The sequence below is a fragment of the Hydra viridissima genome, unplaced genomic scaffold (genome assembly GCF_058129835.1).
Source record: "Hydra viridissima isolate aposymbiotic clone 2 unplaced genomic scaffold, HvirCarnegie_v1 scaffold_1, whole genome shotgun sequence".
In the NCBI taxonomy this organism is placed as follows: Eukaryota; Metazoa; Cnidaria; class Hydrozoa; order Anthoathecata; family Hydridae; genus Hydra; species Hydra viridissima.
Window position 1 is genome coordinate 10,327,754 of NW_028324300.1, and position 23,497 is coordinate 10,351,250.

General features: G+C 31.3%; 1 protein-coding gene and 1 pseudogene across 6 annotated transcripts in view; one reads left to right on the top strand and one right to left on the bottom strand.

Moving 5' to 3' along the window:
• The window catches only part of LOC149893291 (uncharacterized), a 72,399-nt gene that overhangs the window by 28,061 nt on the left and 20,841 nt on the right, over positions 1–23,497 (bottom strand). Inside the window, exons 3-7 of one of the 6 annotated variants that reach the window (XM_090099868.1) lie at positions 20,959–21,834; positions 20,792–20,887; positions 11,924–12,800; positions 11,799–11,840; positions 6,715–6,786 (exon numbers count right to left, since the gene is read on the bottom strand). In XM_090099868.1, the coding sequence (XP_089955994.1) occupies positions 6,715–6,786; positions 11,799–11,840; positions 11,924–12,784 (975 nt within the window). In that variant the 5' untranslated portion in view covers positions 12,785–12,800; positions 20,792–20,887; positions 20,959–21,834. Of the gene's footprint in view, positions 1–6,714; positions 6,787–11,798; positions 11,841–11,923; positions 15,637–17,938; positions 18,232–20,791; positions 20,888–20,958; positions 21,835–23,497 lie in introns of those variants that run through there. The other 5 variants (XM_090099863.1, XR_016456255.1, XR_016456257.1 and 2 more) reach the window with 5 other exon arrangements.
• LOC149893293 (uncharacterized) lies at positions 18,090–18,839 on the top strand (annotated as a pseudogene).

Genomic DNA, 23,497 nt, shown 5'->3' on the forward strand with positions numbered 1-23,497 from the left:
TTTTTAATACTTCATTATACACCCACCATCTTGGAAAAAAACATCGAACCATCCCCCCCCCCCCTCCCAATATATAAGGGTATCAATGCGCTAGAACCCGCTTTTCCCTATATATACAAATCCTTGAACTAAATGTATTTCTGGAAGAAGACACTTAGCTACAACCAACATATCTTCTGTTACAGTTTAAAAGTGGAAGATTCATTGTGCTCATCTATTTTGAGCCATTTCTAGTTTTAATCTTCCGAGTAACTGAAAACCATATATATATATATATATATATATATATATATATATATATATATATATATATATATATATATATATGTATATAGAGCACGATTTTTACTGAAGTGTTAGCCATAAATTAGATTACAAAAGATGCTTTTAAGAAATACATTGTTTAGTTTACCTGTCTTAGCACTTTCTCAGATTAAGATATTTCTCAGACTTGCAAACTTGCGCATTAACTGAATTAATATGAAATATCTAAGTTTAAGTTTTTTATGTCACACATATTTATGTCTCATATTCTCTTCCTCTTGTATTTTTAATCTTCGGAGTAAACATACTTTAACTCAGCAGTATGGAGAGTTGAATTGACTGTCTGCTGACAATTTTCTATCAAATTTAGTTTAAAATCTGCGACACAACAAAATGAATCCCGTTGCTTGCTGTACCACGTTCAGGTTATAAGGACTGTTTTTTAATTTTGAAGGTTATCCCGTATTTTTTATCTCTTCATTTCCACCTTTGGTCAATCCACGATCTTGCTCTAGGTGATAACTCTCTTGTAAAACTGTTGCATTAATTTTTAGAAAGCCTTGATTTGTATTAAATATTAGCTAATTATGGTGGTAGAGTTTTCCTCAACTATTTATAAATGATAAAAAAATCTTCAATAGAGTTTACCTTCTGAAAAGTTTAAGAATTACGAAATTTATTAAAAAGTAAATATAAAACTTGGAATGACAAAATGATAGCTTGGTGTCTATTTTTCTATTAGCTTATCTACCTGCCATCACGGCGTCCAAAATTTCTTGTTGATCTGGCTGACATACAATTTTTTACTTTTTCTTTATATATAACCTGTGCATCATATATATCGTCTGCAAGGTGATATAAATTATTCAATGGCTAAGATTTTTTTGATACTTGTTATCTGTGAAATATAGGAAAAGCTTTTTTTGCCTATAATTGATGTTACAAACGATTAAGCTTCTCCATGTTATTTGAAGATATTCCAATTTATATCTAAATGTTTTTCAAGCTTTCACTTGAAAACTTGACCATCTAGCTATTATGCCGGTTTTAAAACAGCGAATGATTTATCGCTTTTTAATACAGTTCTAAGCAAACACTTTTTTCTTGAACCTTTGTGATTCCTATGCCTTGTTTTTCATTAATGAATGAGTTAACTGACATTTTTCTCATTCCGACCAGGTTTTATATATTATCTTTTTAAAAAGTACGGTCGGTTAGGACAGTCTTTTTCCAAACTTTAATTCGCAGTTCGAACATAACTAATTAATGCTTACTAGAACAACCTTTGGTACCAATAAAATGGTGAGAATGCTATATGGTACTTATGATTGAGGGAAAAGTTTTTAAGTTTATAATCAATCATTTTACATGTAAGTTTGCAAAAAAAATATTTCTGATTTAGGACATAATGAAGACACATAACACTAATGAAGACACATAAAGTCTTTATTGTGTCTTCATTAGGGTTCATTTTTGGCAATTTTCTATTTTTAGATTGTTTATCATGGTTGTTTAACCTAACATCCCATTAAGTAAACAAACTGTGTAATTCTGTTGCAAAAAGTGCTAGAACATTTAATGACGTTATGGATTTTATAACTTTTATGACTTTTTATCAGTGAAAACCAAAGAATTGTGAATATGTGTTTGCGGTTGTTTATGATGTTTTCTGAAGAATATTTTAGGGAAGGTATACGGTATAAATGAACTGAGAAAATTTGTGAAGACAGGTTTTTGTTAGGAGAGAAGATTGTTGCGATTTATTGATTTGTATATTGAGAAAAAACTACAAGCTAACCGCGCCATGGAACCAAGTAAGAAATTTTTTGATATGTTTAAAACGTGTGATGGCAGTTTGGATACTGCTGTCTGGATGCAACGAACGAAAGTGATTGCTGAAATTCAGAACTAAAGCTTGAATTAATTTTTCCGATTCTTCTCAGAGAAGCTGCTAATGCAGTTTACGATGCTTTAACCGCGAAAGATAATAGATTTAGTAGACAAGAAAATTTGTAATGACAGGTTTTTATTATGATAGAAGATTGTTGCAATTTATTGATTTGTTTATTGCGAAATAACTGCAAACTCAGGGGAGATATACTTGTTTACGCTTTTATTTGTTGTGTTACCCATCTGTGATCGCAAACTCATCAAGTTTGCTATCACAGATAGATATTAGAACAAATTTAGCAGTTATTAATGCTCAGGAGATCTCTCTTAGGCTGGCTTAAAGCAAAAGAGGGCGGCCTTTTCCACTGATCCCAGTTAATTCTCATATTACCCACTTCTTTATAAATGAGGTTTTTTAATGGTTATTAGTCATTGTTGACACATGTATTTATGAAAAAACCAGGATCACAAAAGACTCTTTAATAAAATATTGAAAACATGCATGCTACAATTAATCAAAACGCTGCTAAGAAGATTGTAGATCCAAACATCACTTTAGTATTCTTTAGATGTTTTTATTGTTTCTTTATTCGTAATGTGTAAATTCTGAAGGCATTGCTTCTGCGGTTTGTTTTCTTAATTATCCAAGTGAAGTGCCAAAGCTTTAGATGAACTCTAGTACATGGAAAAAAGTGGTATGTACTTTAGGAGTTACAAAGAGGTAATTAGATCTGAAATTAAAGAGTTCTATTTTTTGAGGAAATTCTTACCGAAAGTTGTCAAAAAGGACTTCAGCATTCTGTAACAACTTACTGCACATCTTTCCTGTAAATTGACCGCCATTAAAAGTGGCATTAAGGTGGTTAGTTTTGCAGGCTACTCTCTTTTCTCTGGCCACCACTGCAGCAAGTTCTTAAACAGGTGATAAAAAAGAAGATAAAGCTAATTTAGTCGCATAAAATCCAGAACAAGTTTGATGCATTCAGCAATAAGCACAAAAGCTTCAACCTCATGCCTGATTTCCATGGCGTAGCTTATTTTTATTGGAGCTGTAATAAATATGTTTTGATTCTTCTACAGGCTTCCAAATGTTTATGATTAACCATGTTTTGAGAGTGTTGGCAGACGCATTGCATACTTTTGGTTCAAAGCAAATCAAATAATTATTATATTTACTGATCAATTGTTTTTAAATTAGCTCTTGCAATAATCTGATTTTAAAATCTAACTTTTGTCACTTAAGCTTCAAGACTTTTCAATGAAAAATAGACATGTGCTACATGAAATTACTGTAAATAGTTTGTATCCAGTTGCTTGATTGAATCTGATGGTGCCATGAGGTGTTCCTTGTTTAATGGTAACAACTGATGATGCGATCTGTTCTGCTCCAACTAAATCATTTGACTCCAATGCTTGAAAGTTTTGATGTTTTATCCTACCTGTACAGAATTAACTCAGACCTCGAACAATAATTGTAAAACGCCTAACATCTTTTTGAAGATTGCTGCCACTTCTAACACTCGTAATTCATAAATTTTTGAGTGTGTGACTCTCTGGATGGAGTGTTAGTTGAAATATGCTGACAATCTAACATTTGTCATTTTTAAAACACAATAAACACAGTTTTGCAGCAATTCTCATGATTTTTACTTTTGTAAGGCATTGTTTCTTATTGTAATGAGAAGAACAAACTGAGAGTTAATTGTTTGCGACAGGTTTGTAAAGTGGTTAGATAATCTGATACTAAAGTTATTAATTAGTTTTTAGGGCAGAAGAAAGATTAAAACTTTCAATGTTACTATTACACTTAAATTTCTAAAATAATAAAGACTTAAATAACTGTGTTGTAATTTAATTACGATAATTATATAAGTTTTATTTTAAAATGTATATTTCATATGAACCAAACGAAATTTTAGCTTTCAAATTCTTTTTTTATTAGCAGTTAGCTGTATAAAAAATGACCTTCCTTACAAACTGCTTTCATTATACTTATTTAAATCACTAAAAGGAAAAACTTAGTATCATTCCTTTCAAAAAATATTTGCTAAATTACAAAACTTGCTGAGTTTTTTAAAACTATAATTGCATACACTTAAAAAGCACTTTTCTATCTTCTATGAAAAAGTATGCCCCAAGGTTGCAAAATCTTTTTTTTTTTCTCTAGATGTATACTTTTTGGGAAAATGTATGTTTTCCCTTGTTTAGCATTCCTTTTTACAGAACTTAAGGGTATTTTCTGAAAATGGGAATGGATTTAAGCAATTTACTTTTCTAAGCTTTGAGTGCTGTCACCAGTGTTTAATTTAGGTCAGTATGCCAAATTCTTTGAAAACACACCTGCAATCCAGGAGTACTATCTGTATACTTTGTATGGAAAAGTATCACCGTGAACATACAGACTTTTTGAGAGAAAATTTGGATCAAGAAGTGTCAAGTGGCATTGGCTTTGAAGATCCAAAAGTTGCACATGAAATATGTAAAAAACTGCGGATCCTGCTTTGTAAAGCTGACAATTGTAAAGTGGTAAGCTTTCCTTCACTGTACAAATCCAATATGACTATCAGACTAATTCAAATCTCCAATATGACTATCAGACTAATTCAAATCTCCAATATGACTATCAGACTAATTCAAAGCAAAGTAGGACCTTTTCTTCCACTGACTCCAGGTAAATCTCATATTTCCCACTTCTTTATAAATGACATAATGTTTTTTAAGGGTTAGTGTCATTATGAACAAGACCAGGATCATGAATTGCTGTTTAATACAATATCAAAAACTTGCTTGCCACAATAAATCAAAGCGCTGCTAACAAGACTGTAGTGCCAAAGTCACTTCCAGCTTTCATTAGTTTGGAAGAAGGCTTGGCGATTACTAAATTGGAACTCTCCAATGACGAAAGTCAAGATATGAAGCAAGAAGTTGTGCGCTGTAAGTACTTGTATTGTTCCAAAGTGAAACCTTGGTGAATAGACAGATTTCCAGTGCACATATCAATAAGCAAGACATTAATGGTGATTGAGGCTCCCTCATACTCAGTCTAGGTATACAGGAAGCTTATCTGATGCTAATGTTCAAACTCCACCTCAAAAAGAGAATCCGACAAGACAAGCATATGGCAACATACGGGTGAAGTGCCAAATCCATGCTGCTGTTGCAGAGTAGGTGCCTGAAAACTACAATAAAAATGAAACTATTCTGGCTCTCATTTACTGTAAAATCCTGAAGCTCATTTTTTCCTATGAGTTGGTTCTGATAAAACCTTTGAATCGGCTTTAGTCTCATTCCAGTTCACAACAATCCACATGGTGCAATGTTGATAGTAAAAAACTGTCTCAAAAGGTTTATTTTTGAATCTTTGGGTCACTTTGAGAAAATGCCACAGCATTTAAACTAGAGGACGGGAATATCAGACAAGCTAAAGCGTTCATGAATGTGATGCACGAGCTCCTCTTCAATATACCAGACAGCGCGTTTGTACTTTATCTGATTCTTCCAGTGGAAATGCATTTTCTCTGGGGAGTTTTAAACCAACTTAAAAAATATTACCTGCAAATCTGTCCAAAAGCTGGCCGAATTCACTCAACATCAAGTGCCACCTTATTCTTTGGGGTTAATTTGCTGGAGTAGCCTGCTTGTAATTGAACTGCATGGAAACTGCGTAAAGCACTGCAGTAGCTCAAATCAGCTTTATTTTCGTAGCTAAATTGCTTAATTTGTTTAGATATAAATCATCATCTACTCATGTCCTTCTAGAAAGAAGGATAATTTTATTTAAATAATTTAATTAGTCGTTTAAAAGCTGTCTCCTAAGTTTTTTGTTCATATGCTATCCATCATAAAAATGTATAGCATATCATAAACAATTTTGCTTGAGTATAGCGTTTCATTCAAGCTTTCCTTATATTAGATATTGAAAGCTTCACTCTAAGGAGTAATAAATATCAAATCAGTTCTTCTTCAAATCTTGCTTTGACAACTTTTACAAATATATCATCTCAGATTTCATCTTTTCTTTAGCTACTCCACTGCATAATCCTTTTTCATTTTATTAAAGCTAAGTCTTGTTAAACACAGATGTGCAAAAAAAAAAATGACATTCTTGACCAAAGCTACGACTTTCTTTTTCAGAGAATTTGCTCAAAATTTTGAATTTAATACTTTATTAAAGGCTGGTTAATTTAGTTTTCACTTTTTTACTTATCAACCTGCTGTAAGTTTTATAAAGCTATATTAGTTTTTAGTTAACTACATATAGTTGATAAGTTAAATGACAAAAGTAAGCAAAAAGATGATAAAAGTTGACTTAACGCAGAATATACATTCTACGTTACTTCAGCTTTTATCATCTTCAGTATTTTTGGAGTTTTAAATTTTCAAAACTTAACGTTAATTATTTCTAACATTGCTAAGTTTAGAAGATTTAATGCTTGCACTTTATTGTTTCATAGTTTTCACTAGTGGATACTTCACTTTTAATATTTTGTAATTTCATAAACAAAGAAAAAAAAACAAACAAAAGAAAGAAAAAAGTACAAAGAAAAAAAACAAACAAACCAAATCTTCAGATTGTTGTGAGTGTTTCCAACAGCCAACATTTTCGTTATTGTTATTGGTGACAGTAGGCACCTAAAGATTAAATGTTTAAAATTAAACATTCGCTAGACTGCCAGGCTATTTTTTTAAAATAATGTTAAAGCTAAACAAGGTGACATCCTAGAAGCAGAGTTTTAGTGTGGATGATTGTTAAGTATATTCAAATTGCTGTCACACCCATATACATACCAATTCTCTTTATAATGAAACTCCAATAATTAGCTTTTTTTGTTTTAGCGTTGGTGTTTTTATAAATGCAATGAAGATGTGTTCAAAAATTGTTTGTTAACTTTGATTTGCATTACAGTGAATACTGAATGTATAAATTCCTGTTTCAGTTCAAAAATTGTTAAGAAAACATACAAATGCAAAGGTAAATTGCTTCTAACATAAAAAGCATATGGTAAAACTCAGCAATCCATTGAACTAAAAATTTAAAAACACATTTGTTTGCAGGTGCAAGATAATACAAGCCCACCAACAACAAAATAATAAAGTTTAGAAAAATGGTCAGACGTGCCGTATAAGAATTCATTTATTGTTTCCCGAAACTCTCCCTCTGAAGCAGTGAAAGAAAAAGGAGATCATATTAAAATCTTTTCTAAAAACAAAACATAATTTGGTTTTAATTTATCACTTTTGAGTAGTAAAAATTGTATTATAGAATTCAGCTAAGACTAGATGGTAAAACAAATGGTTTATGTAATCTAGCTAAAATTAGACACTCGTTTAAGGTGGCATAGTAAATGACGCATAACTATGTAAGCACATCAGATTACTGTCTTTTAGGATGAAAAAAAACCTAACAGTAAATAAATAGTGAACACTATTTATTTACAAAAACTCCTTCTTTAAAAACTTCCTGAAATGAAATTTAGACTTTTGTTGAGTTTCATTAGAAAATTGCTCTTGCTCATTGTTAGAGTAAATATTTGTGACAAAACGATTCACAAACTTTATACCCTAATATATATGATCAACGAATAAGAAGAATCTAAATATATCGAATGACCAAAAGGATTTTACTTTTTGCATTTAAGAAAAATGTTATAAAATGTTGCTATCCTTTTTCAAATCACTTTTAAAAAGCTGAAGATAAATCTATCATATTGCAAGCAATTCAGCAGAGAGGAAAGCTGTATGCAGTTCCAAAGTTCAGAATGATAATAACAAATCTGCGCAGTGTATGATTGCATCTATTACATCAAATCTGAAAGCAATGAACAGGTCTCTAAAAGCCATAGCACAAGATTACGTCTGAAGTATTGAATTTTTGCTGTAAAACTGAAACTATTTCTCAAAAGCCTTTCCTTAAAATTAAAATAGACGATAAAAATCAGGAATAAGTCTCTATATTTGCACTTCCAGTTATAGTTTTAGGAAAACTTATTTTTACTTTCAGAGGCGGACTAAGTTTCAGATTTGTTCTGATTTAATAACGAAAGAAACTCTAATTAAATTAAGCTTTAACATTTATTCCTTTGATTCTAGATCTTTTTAAGAGTTACTTTGTATTTACCACCCATTAAAGAAATGACTTAATTTTTAAGGACTTTTCTTTATATTTCAAAATTATATTGAGCTCTATCAATGGTCCTCAAATCTAAATAAAAAACCAATTTTGAAAATCTCAAAATTAATGCGAGTTATTCTTGTAAATTGGTTTCAGATATGATGCCTTATTCATTTTAGCTTAAAAAATGTTTGACTTTCGTGAATTTTCTATATAATTGTTTTTCTACTAATATTGAGCGCTGATTCTGATAAAACTTGGGACGAAGATTTAGTTTAACTTGATACCAATTATACAATTCGACGTCTCTTTTGAACAAAATGATTCTTTTGGTTTGGTTTCTGTACATTTTTGCTATATACCAAGGGATTTTTCTAGAAGTTTCTGATAGGCTCTTTAATGATATTGAGATTTCTTCATGAAGGGCGTAAATACGGCTCCATTCTACCTCGATTTGATTCTTTCCACGAGGCATTTTTGATAATCACTAAATCACTTTACTAAAATTGACATAAAGTGCTAAAAACTTTATCAAAACTGACATGTGCCTACTAGGACTTTTTTAAAATTAAAAGAGTTATTAAACAATTAAATGGTTCTTTATTATTATTTTATGAAGCTTTGGTTTTTTTTTGGTTCTTTTATGTTGCTTTGATTTTAATACGTTCTACAAAAAACTTAAAACAAAAATAGCTTCATAATAAGAGTTATAAAACGTTTTTGTTTCGTATTTTTTTTTTTTTTTGTTTTCTTTTGTTTCTGAAATAATGAACTTCACCCCAGAGTGTCATTAATATATCTTTTTTGCTGTAATATCGAGAAGAAGAAATTGATAAAATTATCCGGGTAAATCAAAAGTCAACCATTTCCCGGGTAAATTTTTTACTGTCGGGTGATGAAAACACTGATAATCATATAGATCAGCCTTTCTAAAAAAGGATTTGCTTCATAGCTCAAGACCACATTCCCCGATGGGAATTATGTGTTCCAATTGGAAGGAGCTCACAGCCATGGGACCAAAAGACACAACAGTTTTCAAAAGACTTGCTAGCTCAACGACTTTTGGTCTTCCTTCAACTCAGAGATGATTGTTCAATCTGGAGCGTTGTGAGAAGCAAGACATTCAAGTTAAATCACTGAAGTCTCAGGTCTCTCAAGTCGTCTATTGCAAGAGTTTGGAACATAATGTCAAAGGAAAGCATTATTGGTACTTACTTGGCCTTCTTCTCACGTCTAGAGCCAGTCTTTTAAAATGATTGAGATCTAAGTAAATGTAAAACATTCCTCTAAGAAGAAAACTAATTAAAAATATTCAAATTTTTCAATTTGGACAAAAGTTGGGATTTGGAGGTTGAGAAAAATGTTTGAAGGTTCTCAAAGTTGCTAAGAGATCAAGTTATAAGCAACGGTCTTATAGTGCCAGAATTCTTGGTTCGCTGTAAAAATCCGAGAAAAACATTGACCCTGGTAAGTTAATATGGTGTATTGCTTATGATTAGGACCAGTGTAGCGGAGGACTTAAGAAAAAAGCAAAATATAAGCGCAGCTGCTAACCAACGAACTCTGTTAAATTTCTGAACTAGTTGAAGTGTCCTTTGTTTTTTCTCTGATGAATGATTTTCTGCCAGGACTAAAAAAATAACAACCAGAAAAGCCGTTGGCTTACTATATACCCAAAGATGAATCCAAGTTCATTCAAACAATGTTTCCAGCTATTATCCCGGTCTTTAGAGCCATCTCAGAGAGTTTGAGAGTGAGTACAAACAAGAATTCAAAAGGCCTTAAAGGAATATATATAACCCTGGATACAGAAGGTTGCTACTAGACAACAATACATGTTACAGCAAGACTAAGAACAATATTATACATCAAGAAAATTACAAAAACAGTTGAGTGAGAATTTTTGTGAACATGCTGAATTTCCTGAGAAATACCGCGTGCACACTGTAAATTATGAGTAATGGAATTATTTTAAGCATTAGATTTATTTTATTACAAAACTAATGCACATTTCTATAAAGCTTTGCATTACCAGGGTGTTTTATTTATGTAAGTAAGTTACCCAGGTAACTTTTGGGATTCAGGTAATTTCCATTTGAATAAAGTCCAGGTAATTTCCATTGAATGAATTTTATAAAAAAATATTTCCTATTGGAATTTACCTGAATAAAGTTGCCTAAGTTAGTTAAAGTTATTGGTAAATTTGCTTGCCAAAAACCCAATTTAAAAAGAGACGCATTATCCGGTTATTTTCTTGGATAACTTACGAGGTTAATGTTCAAGATTTTGATAAATTCCATTCTCTTCAAAGCAATTTTGTTAAGAAAACTTTACCGTTGGAATACTCATGAGTAAAAACAATTAAAAAAATTGCATAAATTTTTCCACAAGTTGCAAAAGTAAACAAAGTTACTGCAAACTAGTTTTTCAAATATGACATTAAATTCCTATCTGCTGAAAATCTTTTGAAGTTAATTATATTATCACAAAGTAAAGATTTCTGTTAACCGATTTGTTTTTATATCACTGATTGGATTTTAAGGAACAGGCATAAAATGCTGAAAAAAATTCTTAAAAATTAATTGAAAAGTAAGGTAATAACATTTTTTTCTCAGGTGAAAATTTTCAGGCACATGTTTTTCTTCTCGGATTTGATAAAAGTTTATTTGAATTAAAGTTTACGTTATTACATGGGAATATATTTCCGGGTAGTTCCTAATATTAAATTGAGCGTAATATTCTGTTTTGTCATTTTTAGTAATTACTGCAAAACAGTATATTGAAAAACTGAAATTAGTGTTGGAATACCACCAATTTATGTTCAGAAATTATCGATGTAAGTCCTGATCAAAGAGTTTCATCTGATGATTCACAAAAAAACTCGATAATCAAAAAATACCAACAAAACTTTATTTTGAGAATTTTTTGGTGAGATATCTTTTTTCAGCTTTTCTTAATTGTGCGATCATAAATATATCTTGAATCATTAATGAAATTTTCCATCTTTAGAAATGAGCTTCAAAACTCCACAGTCTATGCTTTTGTAATATAAAATGCTTTTTTGTTTAGAAATGACCTTGTCCAAAAAAAACATACCGAAAATGATTGATTAATGTAAATAAATGATGACATGATGGACACAAAATAAGATTATATTTATTACAGCGTTTGTAATATCTTGAATCATTAATGAAATTTGCATGTTTAGAAATGAGTTTAAAAATTCCACAGTCTATGCTTTTGTAATATAAAATGCTTTTTTGTTTAGAAATGAACATATCTAAAAAAACATACAGAAAATGGTTGATTAATGTAAATATATGATGACTAATATAGATTATGACAGATTATCTTGATTTATTACAGCGTTTATAATAAAAGCGTATGAACTTTAAGCCATTCAAAATGGTTAAACAATTTCCTTGCAATAAATCATTATAAAACTTAACAAAGTCTTAAAGAATTCTTCATATCAAAGAATTTGTAATTTTTCCTAATTTTTTTTTTTTACTTTGCAAAATAAAACTCATACCTTTCCTGGTTGTTCAACGATTCTTGCTATCTTCTCGCAAATCTGTAATGTTAAATGTGTTTTTCATTAATAGTCATTTACTAAGAACACGAAGAAAGTTTGAAATTAGTAAAATAGAATATTACTTCTTCTGAAGTTGGTCTATTATTAGGGTTTTCATCCCAGCCGAGAGAAATAAGTTTGAAAATAGGATGCTCTTTTGATACATTTATGTATAAGTTAACAATATCATCCATACTCGGCCTTTTTTCTTCTCTCAAAGCTTCAATTAGTAAAGAATCGTTCATGGAACTAATAACACCTTCCCAGGGTTGCCACTTATCGCTCATGATTTCATATGTCGTTATAGACCATGCATAGACATCTGTTTCAAATGATGGTTTTCTAGCCGTCATTTTGATGATTTCAGGAGCAGCATAACATAGTGTCATACCTGTTATGGGATTATTTGAGGTTGTAGAGGAAATACTTTCTTTTATTGCAACCATTTCATCAAAATCGGTAATCTTCAGTTGAATATTTGTTAAACTTCCGGTGACCAAAATGTTATTTGGTTTAAAGTCTCTGTGAACAATTCCTTGACGATGCAAATAAATTAAACCTTTTGAACACTGGTGCACATAATTAACTCTTTGTTCAAAATCAAAAGTTTTTTTTTCATTAAAATGATCCAGCAACTCCTTTAAGTTATGAACATTATTTCCATCAGCATCTAATGAGCAGTATTCAAATATCAAAGCAGAAGGTTCGGTGCAAAATTTGAGAAGTTTGACAATATTCTCATGATTAAGAGCAAAAAATTTTTCTGCCACCCTCTCAATTTTTTGGGAATTTTGACGAACTTTAAAGACCTTTGCGGCAGCATACGCATCTTTGATTTTTATCTTATATATTTTCGATAACGCTCCTTCATGAAATTTGTTTCCTTTTAAGAATGGTCGAAGATTATTCATATCATTTTCCCTTACATTCTTCTGGGAAGCCATATTTTATTTGCTGTTACTAAATATAAATCGTATTTGCATTTATGAAAAGATTAAAAACAGCTTGTCAGTTAGTAATATGTAAAACTGACCCACGAACTTACATCACGAAACTATTTCTTAGGTATACTTCATATTTTTACATTATATTGCAGATTCAAAGCAACTGAATGCACATATATATGGACCATTTAATACATACATACATACATACATACATACATACATACATACATACATACATACATACATACATACATACATACATACATACATACATACATACATACATACATACATACATACATACATACATACATACATACATACATACATACATACATACATACATACATACATACATACATACATACATACATACATACATACATACATACATACATACATACATACATACATACATACATACATACATACATACATACATACATACATACATACATACATACATACATACATACATACATACATACATACATACATACATACATACATACATACATACATACATACATACATACATGCATGCATGCATGCATGCATGCATGCATGCATGCATACATACATACATACATACATACATACATACATACATACATACATACATACATACATACATACATACATACATACATACATACATACATACATACATACATACATACATACATACATACATACATACATACATACATACATACATACATACATACATACATACATACATACATACATACATACATACATACATACATACATACATACATACATACATACATACATACATACATACATACATACATACATACATACATACATACATACATACATACATACATACATACATACATGCATACATACATACATATATACATACATACATACATATATACATACATAGTCGCAAGCTTAGCGCAACTTAGTTTATGACTTATTCAAGTAAGCTAAATCATTCAGGTTGCTACTAGAAGTGAATGGAATGGCATTAGGAACCGTCAGTAGCTTGGTTAAAAAACAGAAAAGCTTTGTATTCGTAAAAAATCAACTAAGAATAGGAGCAAAGCACAAAAAGAATTGATTGACGAACTGTGAATATGGTGCAGAAAAGCCAATTTTTTATCAGCACCAATAGCATTAAGCCATCTTGAAAAATAACTTGAAACTCAATTGAGCCCTTTTACTTCTCGCAAAAAACCATTCCTTTCAAATCCCCAGCAAGAGCGAAGGCTAATATTTGCAAGGCAATGTGTAACATGCCGTTATAATTATGGAAAAAAGTTTTGTGGACTGACGAACCAAAATATAATCTTGCGAAGTGGTGCTCAATTGGTGTGGAGCTAAAATAGTATGAAGAAAGGAAAGTGAAGCATTCAAACTCAGTTGCATTTGAGGAACAGCGAAATCTGGTGGAAGCAATTATATGGTGTGGGGATCGATTATTTGGAATAGAGCTCGAAAACTTGAGTTTATTGATGGAATTACGGACTCTGAGGTTAATGTTAACATTCTTAATAAAAATCCTCTGGTTTCTAGAGAGAGGATTGCGAATAGGAAACATTTCATCTTCCAACAAGACAACGATCCCAACGGTATGTCAAACATATCAAAAGATTTTTTTATCCAGAAGAAGATTGAGTTTCTTGAATGGTTATTCAAAAATGCTTTAAAAGTTCTTCAAAGTCCATATCTCAATTAAATTAAACATTAATGGGCTATTTTGGATCAAAAAGTTGGTTCACGATGTATTAAAAAGAAGTTAGTTGATTCAATTCAAAATCGCCTCACAGGAGTCATTAAAGCCAATGGCGGCACAACTTGATAGTGGAACATCATAAATATTAATTCATTTGAGAAAATCTTGATCTCAAAAACTTTGTTCAGATACTTGTTAATATCATTTGTTTTTTATTTCTTTTTTACTTATTGAAACAGCAACGAAAAGAGTTAAATTAAAATGAGTTTTGAATATTCTAAATGCAATTTTGTTACTGATAGTTCTATTGAGGTAACATTTTAATTTTTCTTTTTCGATAAAATGGAAAAGTTTAATAGAATAAAGGTATAAAATCTCTTTAAAATTAAATACTTATTATTAGTTAACTAATTTCATTTAGATTGGTTGAACTGACTGGATTAATGGTCTTGTTGTATATAGAGAAAATGTTGTTGCAGAGTGGCCATCAAGTCATTTTAATGCACTGTTGTAGAACCAGGCGTTAAAATCTGGTTCTCCTACTTAGAAAAATTATGAGGCAAAGGTCTTATAATTGGAGGTAAGCACAATTTAGGATATTTATAAATTTAAATGCAGATGTAAAAATTTCATTATTTTAATGAAACAAGTATAATTAAATTTTATATTTTAAATGATAAAGATGAATTGGAGGAGTTGAACAATCAAGCAAACGCCTTTGTAAAAGTTGTTCCACCATTACCAAATCAGATAATTATATGTGTGTGGTTATGATGAACATTTTTAAAAACTGTTTTTTATAAATGTTCAATACTATTTTAAAATATTTTTTTCTGGTTTATCAGCTTATTTTAGAAATATGATAGTAAAAGTTGTGCAAAAACTAAACCATGCTGTGTTGAAGAAAACATTGAGCTTATTAAAAACATTGTATATTTATTGTATATTACATATACTTCTAATTTAAACTATGGGTTCGAGGTAAATTTTTTTAAATTTAATAATTAGCTTTGTTAAATTCAGTATTCCTTTATGTTCATATTAGAATGCAGATAAAGTTGCTTTAGAAACTAAACTTGATGAACTGAAAGAAGACAATAAAGTTTTAAGGGCACAACTGCAAGAAAGAGCTTTAGGTGTCTTTAAAGTTATGCATATCTCATTTTTGTATCTATATGTGTATATATATATATATATATATATATATATATATATATATATATATATACATCCAGGGTTCCACACTTTTGTGGTTTGCAGGGGTCTCCATAATATCACTTTAACTTTAAGGAAATTAATATAGCTGTATTGTATCAAGGGATATTTTAAAAGAAAGGGATGCTATGAAAATAGAAAGTAAAGCTTGGAAATGCTTTTAAAAATTATTTTGCATCATTAAAAATTGCTCAACTTCTCACTACAATTGAGACATTAATGAAAGAGTATTATGAATGTGAAAAAAGTGAATGATGTTTTGTTTTCTATTTGCCTATATTGTTTCTTAAATGAATTGCATTTAATGATATTAATTTTAGTTGTTCTAACTTCTTTTTTTTTACTGACATTTTTAGGGATTATTTGTGTGTTAAGCTCACTATAACAATCAAGCCAGGACTTATCCAAGGCAGTTTTGCAGTTAAACAAGCCCCATGATCTATCTTCCTTAACACATCATATACCAAAACTGACAAAAAGTTAAATCAATATTCAGATGTATCAAATGATTCTGTTGAATTAGAAAATACACCTGACTTCAAAATAACTCAAAGTTTTCTTTCATCTTTTACAAAGTGGAAGGCACCCAGCAACTTATATGGGTCTAGTAGAATAACCTCTCAAACTCTCAACTCTTCTGATACGTTTGATCAACTTAATGATTCATTTAGCATTACAAATAGTAATGCCTTTAACAACAGTCTTGTGTCTAAATTAAATCTAACTGAAATTACTGTTTGTATACCCATTCAAAACAGCTCTTTCCATTGAACTGGCAGCCGAAGATGCTCTTAATTTAACAACTACGACGGCTACCACCGTAGTACCAAATTTTGCAGCTACGAAAAATCAAGCAATTATCAAACCTTGTTTGTGGTGCGGTGGTAAGTTACACCCAAAAGCAAAATGCCCAGCACGTAACTTTACCTGTACAAACTATCAAAGAAAAGGTCATCCGTCTGTCTGTCAAAAACCAAAAAAAAATTACGCTAAAACAGCCGCAATTAACAAAAAATACACAGAATACGAGGATGAGAGTACACTACAATCTTCGGCCATAGCTGCAATTAACTCATCAAGTAGATTAAGTGACGTCACCATAAACAAAAATAAGACTCAAGCATTAATTGGATATCGGCTCAGACAAATCATTCATTACCTCCGAACTTCTTATGCAATGGAACCTTGCCAACGATACCCGGTGCATTTCACAGGTGTCACTGGCACAACAGTATGTCAAAGATGTTTTACTCTCTAGCAACTAAAAGTTTAAACTACAAACGCAAATCACTTTAGAACCCGACGGTTTGTTTTAGTGTCAATATGAAACTCATGTAAAATAGTTTTATAAACACGATTTCTCGCAACACGAGGCGTTTTGTGTAAACATAGAAGTAGAATACAAAAATTATGTCTTACAACTTTTATCTGTGCAGTAGAATTAAACTCAAAAGTGAATAAACTGCTTAAAGTGTTTATTATGGTATTGATTTGAAGTATACTAGTGTTTAAACTAACATCGATAAAAAAGAAACTAAAATTTAACAATCTTGTAAATAAAGTACTTTTTTGGCAGAATTTGGGGTAACTTAGCACAATGCACAAAGTTCACCTTATTTGTCGTTGATCATCCTAAAGCAATACTTTCTAACTTCATTCAAATATTTTATATAATAGAGTTATTTCATACTTTTTTATAGCTTTAAATAATTTCTTGGGTAACCCAAGGTCAAATTAAGTTATTAGTAATGTTTTTTCCAGATTTCAAGTCATTACAAAAAGAAGCTTAAAACCAGAAAATACAAAAACTATACAGAGGACGATCTAGCTAAGTGTCTTGAAGATGTAAAATCTAAAAAGCTGACACAAGAGTGAGCTACTACAAAATATGGTGTTAGACGAAGAACGATTTGTTACAAATTGAAAGGAGAGCATAACTTAAAACCTGGTAAACCGTATTATTTTTCCAAATTAGAGGAGACTGCCTTTGTCAAATGTACCATTCAATTAAATCAATTTGGATTTCCTTTTGGTAAAGAAGACTTACATCATATTATGTACAATTATATCCATAACTCTGGTAGAAAAGTAAAAGAATATAAAGTCTTTCCTGGGCCTGATTTAATCAAGTCATTTTTACAAAGACATCCAGAACTAACAAATAAATTTGTGCCAAACATAAAAAAATCACATTAAGAAATTCTAAAAGAATATATTCAACATCTTACCAAAACCATACAAGATGTTCCTCCAGGCAACATACACAACTATGATGAAATAAATCTAGCTGATAACCCTGGCTTAAAATAGTACTTGGTAAAAAGAGGCAGTAAATACCCCACAAATATAAGAAACACTTATAAGACATGTATTTCTATAATGATATCAAGTAATGCAACAGGTAAAATTTTACCACCTTTTGTTGTTTACAAGGCTACTAATCTTTGATCAACTTGGTGTGAAGGAGGTCCTAAAGGAGCCAGATACTTCAGTACTAAAACTGGTTGGTTTGGTGGAGTAGCTTTCGAAGAGTGGTTTTTTTCTATAATTTTACCTTCTTTGAAAAAGAAGTTAGGAGTTAAAGTTCTCTTAGGCGATAACCTATCCTCTCACATCTATCCAAAAGTTATTGAAGCCTGTGAAGAAAATGAAATAAAGTTTGTTTGTCTACCACCAAATAGTACACATATAACTCAACCCCTAGATGTAGCTTTCTTTAAACCTTTGAAAACTATCACAGAGTATAAAGATTCACCTGTTTGCTGCACAAAGACATCTTTTGACAAACAACATTTCCCAGAAATTTTGAATAAGTTAATCTCTGCTGTAGAACCAAATCAGGCTAGTAATTTACAATCAGGTTTTAGAAAGTGCGCTGTCTATCCAGTGAATGTCAATGAACTTCTTACAAAATTTAGAGAAAGAGAATCTTATGATAAAGAATTTCTAGAAGACAGCTCTAAAGTTTTCTTACAAGACAAATTTAAATCTTTGGAATCTGTAGGAACTAATAAACAAAAAAAGAAACTTTCTGTTCCTGCAGGCAAAAGTGTTAGCATTGAAGATCTAGAAAAATTTAACAAGGGTTGTGATTTTGCCTCAAAGAAAATTGCAAAGAGGAAAAAATAAGCAAAACTAGGAAACTTTTCAAAGTACCAGAATTAGGCTTTCAAAAGGGCTTTTGAACTGTGTTTTGCTAATTTTGATTTTTTATTCAAAAAAAGTAAATCTTTAATTATTTTAGTTTATCTAAAAGTGATCTTTAATTATTTAAGTTTACCAAGATACAAATGAGCTTTTTTGTGTTTTTAATGGGGTTGTGTTCAGTTTTCTATTATCATAGCATGTTATATTTTTTATTAAGCATAATAATGCTAGAATTAATCTTTTTTTTTTTTTGTAAAACTACCTTTGAATATTTTTCCTTCAGAAAGTATGAAAAAAGAGGTCACTTTGCTCCAATCCCATACATATTATAAAGCTATTCAAATTTTTTTTAAGTTGTGCAAAGTTACCCTAGCCCCTGGTTAACTTTGCACATTTTTTAAACAATCTTGAAAATCTATTTCTTATTTTTTAAAAATAAACTGAACAATAAAAATAGAATTTAGATATCGTAAATAAATGATTTGCTAGTTTACATTAATATGATAAGAAGTTTAAAGCAGATTTTTATAGATGAAAATTCCAAAAAAGTCAAAATTTTGTGCAAAGTTAGACACTTTTACAGTAAAAGGAATTTTCCGAGTTCATTACTAATGGTTCGCGAAAAACTAAAAGCACAGTTTTTTGTAGTTGACAACTTGGTGGCGCCTGGAATTATCGGAATGGACGTACTGTCACAACATTCTTCCGTAACTATCAGTTTTAAAGGAAATAAAGCACTACTCGAATTCTGTTTTGCTACAAACAGCATGAAATGTAACACATATGCATTAATACCTGGAGAAAATATCAATAAAATTAAGCCTATCTTAACGAAACCACGACGGAGCAAAAATATCCCATTTTTAACTGAAGAAATTAACCGCATGCTCAAACAAAATATTATTCAAGTAAGCCGCAGCCCTTGGCATGCTCAAGGCTTTGTGGTATAATCAGGGCACAAAAATCGCTTATTTATCGATTATTCAAAAACAATCAACTTACACACGCCATTAGATTCATACCCAATACCACGAATTGACGACATGTTATTTAAAATAGCACCCAATAAAGATCTTAATACTATTGACCTCAAATCCGCATACCATCAGGTAAAATTACGACGAGAAGACTATAAACTAACTGCATTTGAAGCTAATGGTTGACTTTACGAGTTCAAAAGACGACCTTTTGGTTGTAATGGACGAATTTATCCAGACCAAAGAGCTGGAAAACACTTATGCTTACCTTGACGATTTGATAATTGGGGTAAAAGATGATCATGAGTATGACATAAACCTAAAGAGGTTCCTAAACGCAGCTAAAGATGTCAATATAGAGATAAACATGGAAAAGAGTAGTTTCAAAAAAACTCAAATAGAATTTTTAGGCCATGTTATTGAGAACGGTACCATAAAACCCGACCCTAAGAGATACGAAGCCTTAATGAATATGCCAGATCCACGAACCTTACGAGAACTAAATAGGATGAATGGATTTTTTGCATATTAGGCCAATTGGATACAAAACTGCACCGAACTAACTCTGCCACTTATTGAAGCAAGGAAAGGTTTTTCATCCCGGGGCCCTTACCACATATGCCAAAGTAGCAATCAAAAGGCTTAAAAATAAACTAGTTGAAGCATGTCTGGCTTCCCCTGACTTTAAACTCTCGCTAACTATAGAAACAGACGCTTCCGACAAAGCTCTTGGAGGAACATTACTACAGCTAGGCAGCCCTGTGGCTTTCTTTTCAAAAACACTAACAAATGCCGAAAAGAAGCATGCGGTTGTTTAGAAAGAAGCTGCAGCTATAATAGAATGCTGCAGAAGATGGAAACATCTAATCAACTCGGTTCCACACATTAACATCGTCACAGACCAAAGATCAATTTCGCTTATTTTCAACGAAAATCAAAAAAGATAAACTTACTTACTGGCGCTTAGAATTGGTAGATGTCAACTATACAATCTCATATAGACCGGGCCATAAAAATACTGCTGCTCTTTCGATGTTGTTCATTACAAAGTACCTTAAGAGCATTACAATAGGTCACCCGGGAGTTAAAGAGAATGCTACACTATTACAAAACCCGAAACTTACCTTACTCAACCACAGAAATTAAGCAACTAACTAAGAACTGTACCACGTGCAACAAAATTAAACCACGTTTCTACAAGTCTCCAACAGGTCGTCTTATTCAATCAACTAGACCGTGGGAACGTTTATCCATGGACTTTGTTGGTGCGCTTCAATCCACTACAGCAAATAAATACATGCTCGTGGTAGTTGACAAATAATCACGATACCGTGAGTTGCGTTTCTGTGTTACGATATAGCTGCAGATACTGTTATACGTCATCTCCTCAGCCTATTCTCATTATTTGGTTCATCATCTTAAATACACACAGCTTGGACACAATTTGACACAATGGATCTATCTTCGGTAAGAGGACTACTTAGTACAGCCACCAATGAAACACAACATCAAATGATGATGAACTTCCAACGTTCATCCATAATAGGTACCATACTACCGGATTTTCTAGCTGAGCAGGATTCTGTAATCCTTTACAGATGGCAAATCAGACGGAAAGGAGATCCACTCGTTGACAAAGTCCAGCTAATAGAAACAATATCTCCCTATTTTGCATGCGTCAGATTTTAAAGTGGTAAGATTGACACAATATTGACCAAAGATCTACTCATCGGCAGAATCTAGTAGTTATGCAGAGCCGGTCCAACAACAATCCGGTGAATTATGTAAAGACCAAATATTTATCAATCAGGAAAATCAAGGGCGGCATGCATAAATCAAAACCACTGAAATAGTTTTAACTCCACATAATGATCTTGAGAACTCTTCAATGGATGGCACCACAAATATCAATGGACCAGAAATAGGCGCACCTGGCCAGTTTGTTTCTCAAAGCCCTGCAACCGTAGAAACACAGAATAGAACATTTTCAAGATTTTGACCTAATATTAAAAAACCAAAATTCCTAAACGATTACATCACTCATTAATTCAAAATTCTTATAATTTAAAAAAAAAAAAAAAACGAAGAAGACTGTTATATATTAAAAGCTCTGATCTATTGACGTCATTTCCCTTCCTTGATAGTTTAACGCTTCATCGAACTGCATTTATTAAATATGTTTATTCCTTGAGTTTTTAACTTACTTTATTGTCGTTATTGTAGTGACATTATATATTTGATTAAAGCCTAATATTTAACATTTCATTTTGTTGCGGGCTCACAACAATGACAATGCTATTCGTGCCCCATAAACTAATGAAAACCCATTCTTTAAACTAAATCACCACCTTAGAAGTTAATTGAGACATTTTTTTAGATTTTTTGATGAAAATTATAAATCATCTTGACAATTTTTACTCCAGTAAATTTCTGCTTATTCTATACAAAAAATGCAAAGTAAAATAAGTTTACTCAAAAAGTAAATTAATTTCTCAAATTTATTCAATTCTTTTCTTTTCTTGTGACATCTTGACACTCTTTAGTATATTTGACTTGAAATTTAGAGCACTGATCAGTTTACTATCTTTTTAGAAACTGACTATATTTCATTATAATGGGTTACTTATGATCTTAAATTCTCTTCTAACAAATAATAGTAATCTACTAAAATGAAACTGAATGGATGAAAATTCTTGATAATTTTCTAGAGATGTTTGCTATTCAAATCCACAAGACAACTGAAAAGCCTTTCTTTGTATTCTGGGTGGGTTTTAACTCTTTTGTATCGTAACCAATGCTGGTGAAAATTTTGATCTTCAGTCTCAACAGCCTGTTCACTGAATTGACCTAAGGGCAATTGTTTCTTGTTCACAAAGTCCTTGATGTGGTAACTACTACAATATGCGGATTCTGGCTCATTGATACTTTTCCATACTTAAGGAATTCAAGATGGTGTTGTGTTTTTAAAAAAATGGAACTTGTTATTAGATTTCCATCTCATTGATATATATTTCCGTGTCATTGTTAATATCATGCCAGAACCTGCAAAGAAGTATAAAACTGTATCTTTTTTCGTAATTTATTCCATAATGTTAAAGAGTTGATCATAGTCCATAAATGTAAAGCACGGTTTTAGTTTGTAGTGTCCATAAGCCAGCGTGTGAATACCGTCTTGCAAGATGTGTCTTTTATCATCGTTAGCGCTGAGAGCCACTTTGTTGATTTCTTCGGTGTAAATGTTATGCTGATGTGATCGGATAACGTTCATGGATGTAAGCTTTTCTATCTTATTCATTAAGCAGTCTTTATAATCTTGATGAGTGATGTGTTTTTGAACGACTTTCTTTTTAACCCCTTTGCATTTTTTGTGTTCATCTTTAGCGATCTTGTAAGAGTAGAGCTTAGGACGAAGCCCAACAAACTCTTTAATTATTTTTCCACCGGCCTCGTCTTTGAACATGCCGATAATCTTATTATTTAACCCTACTTTAAACCCAACGTTTTCAATAGCAGGATGGTCTTTAGAAAAGTTGCTCGTGTCAAATTTGGTTTCAAGATCATCGACAATGTCTTGATAAAAATCGTCTGTTTCGATTTCATAGATGAGCGAGTCAGTGTCAGTCATGAGTAATTTTGCTCGATCTCCGTATTTAGGTTTGATAT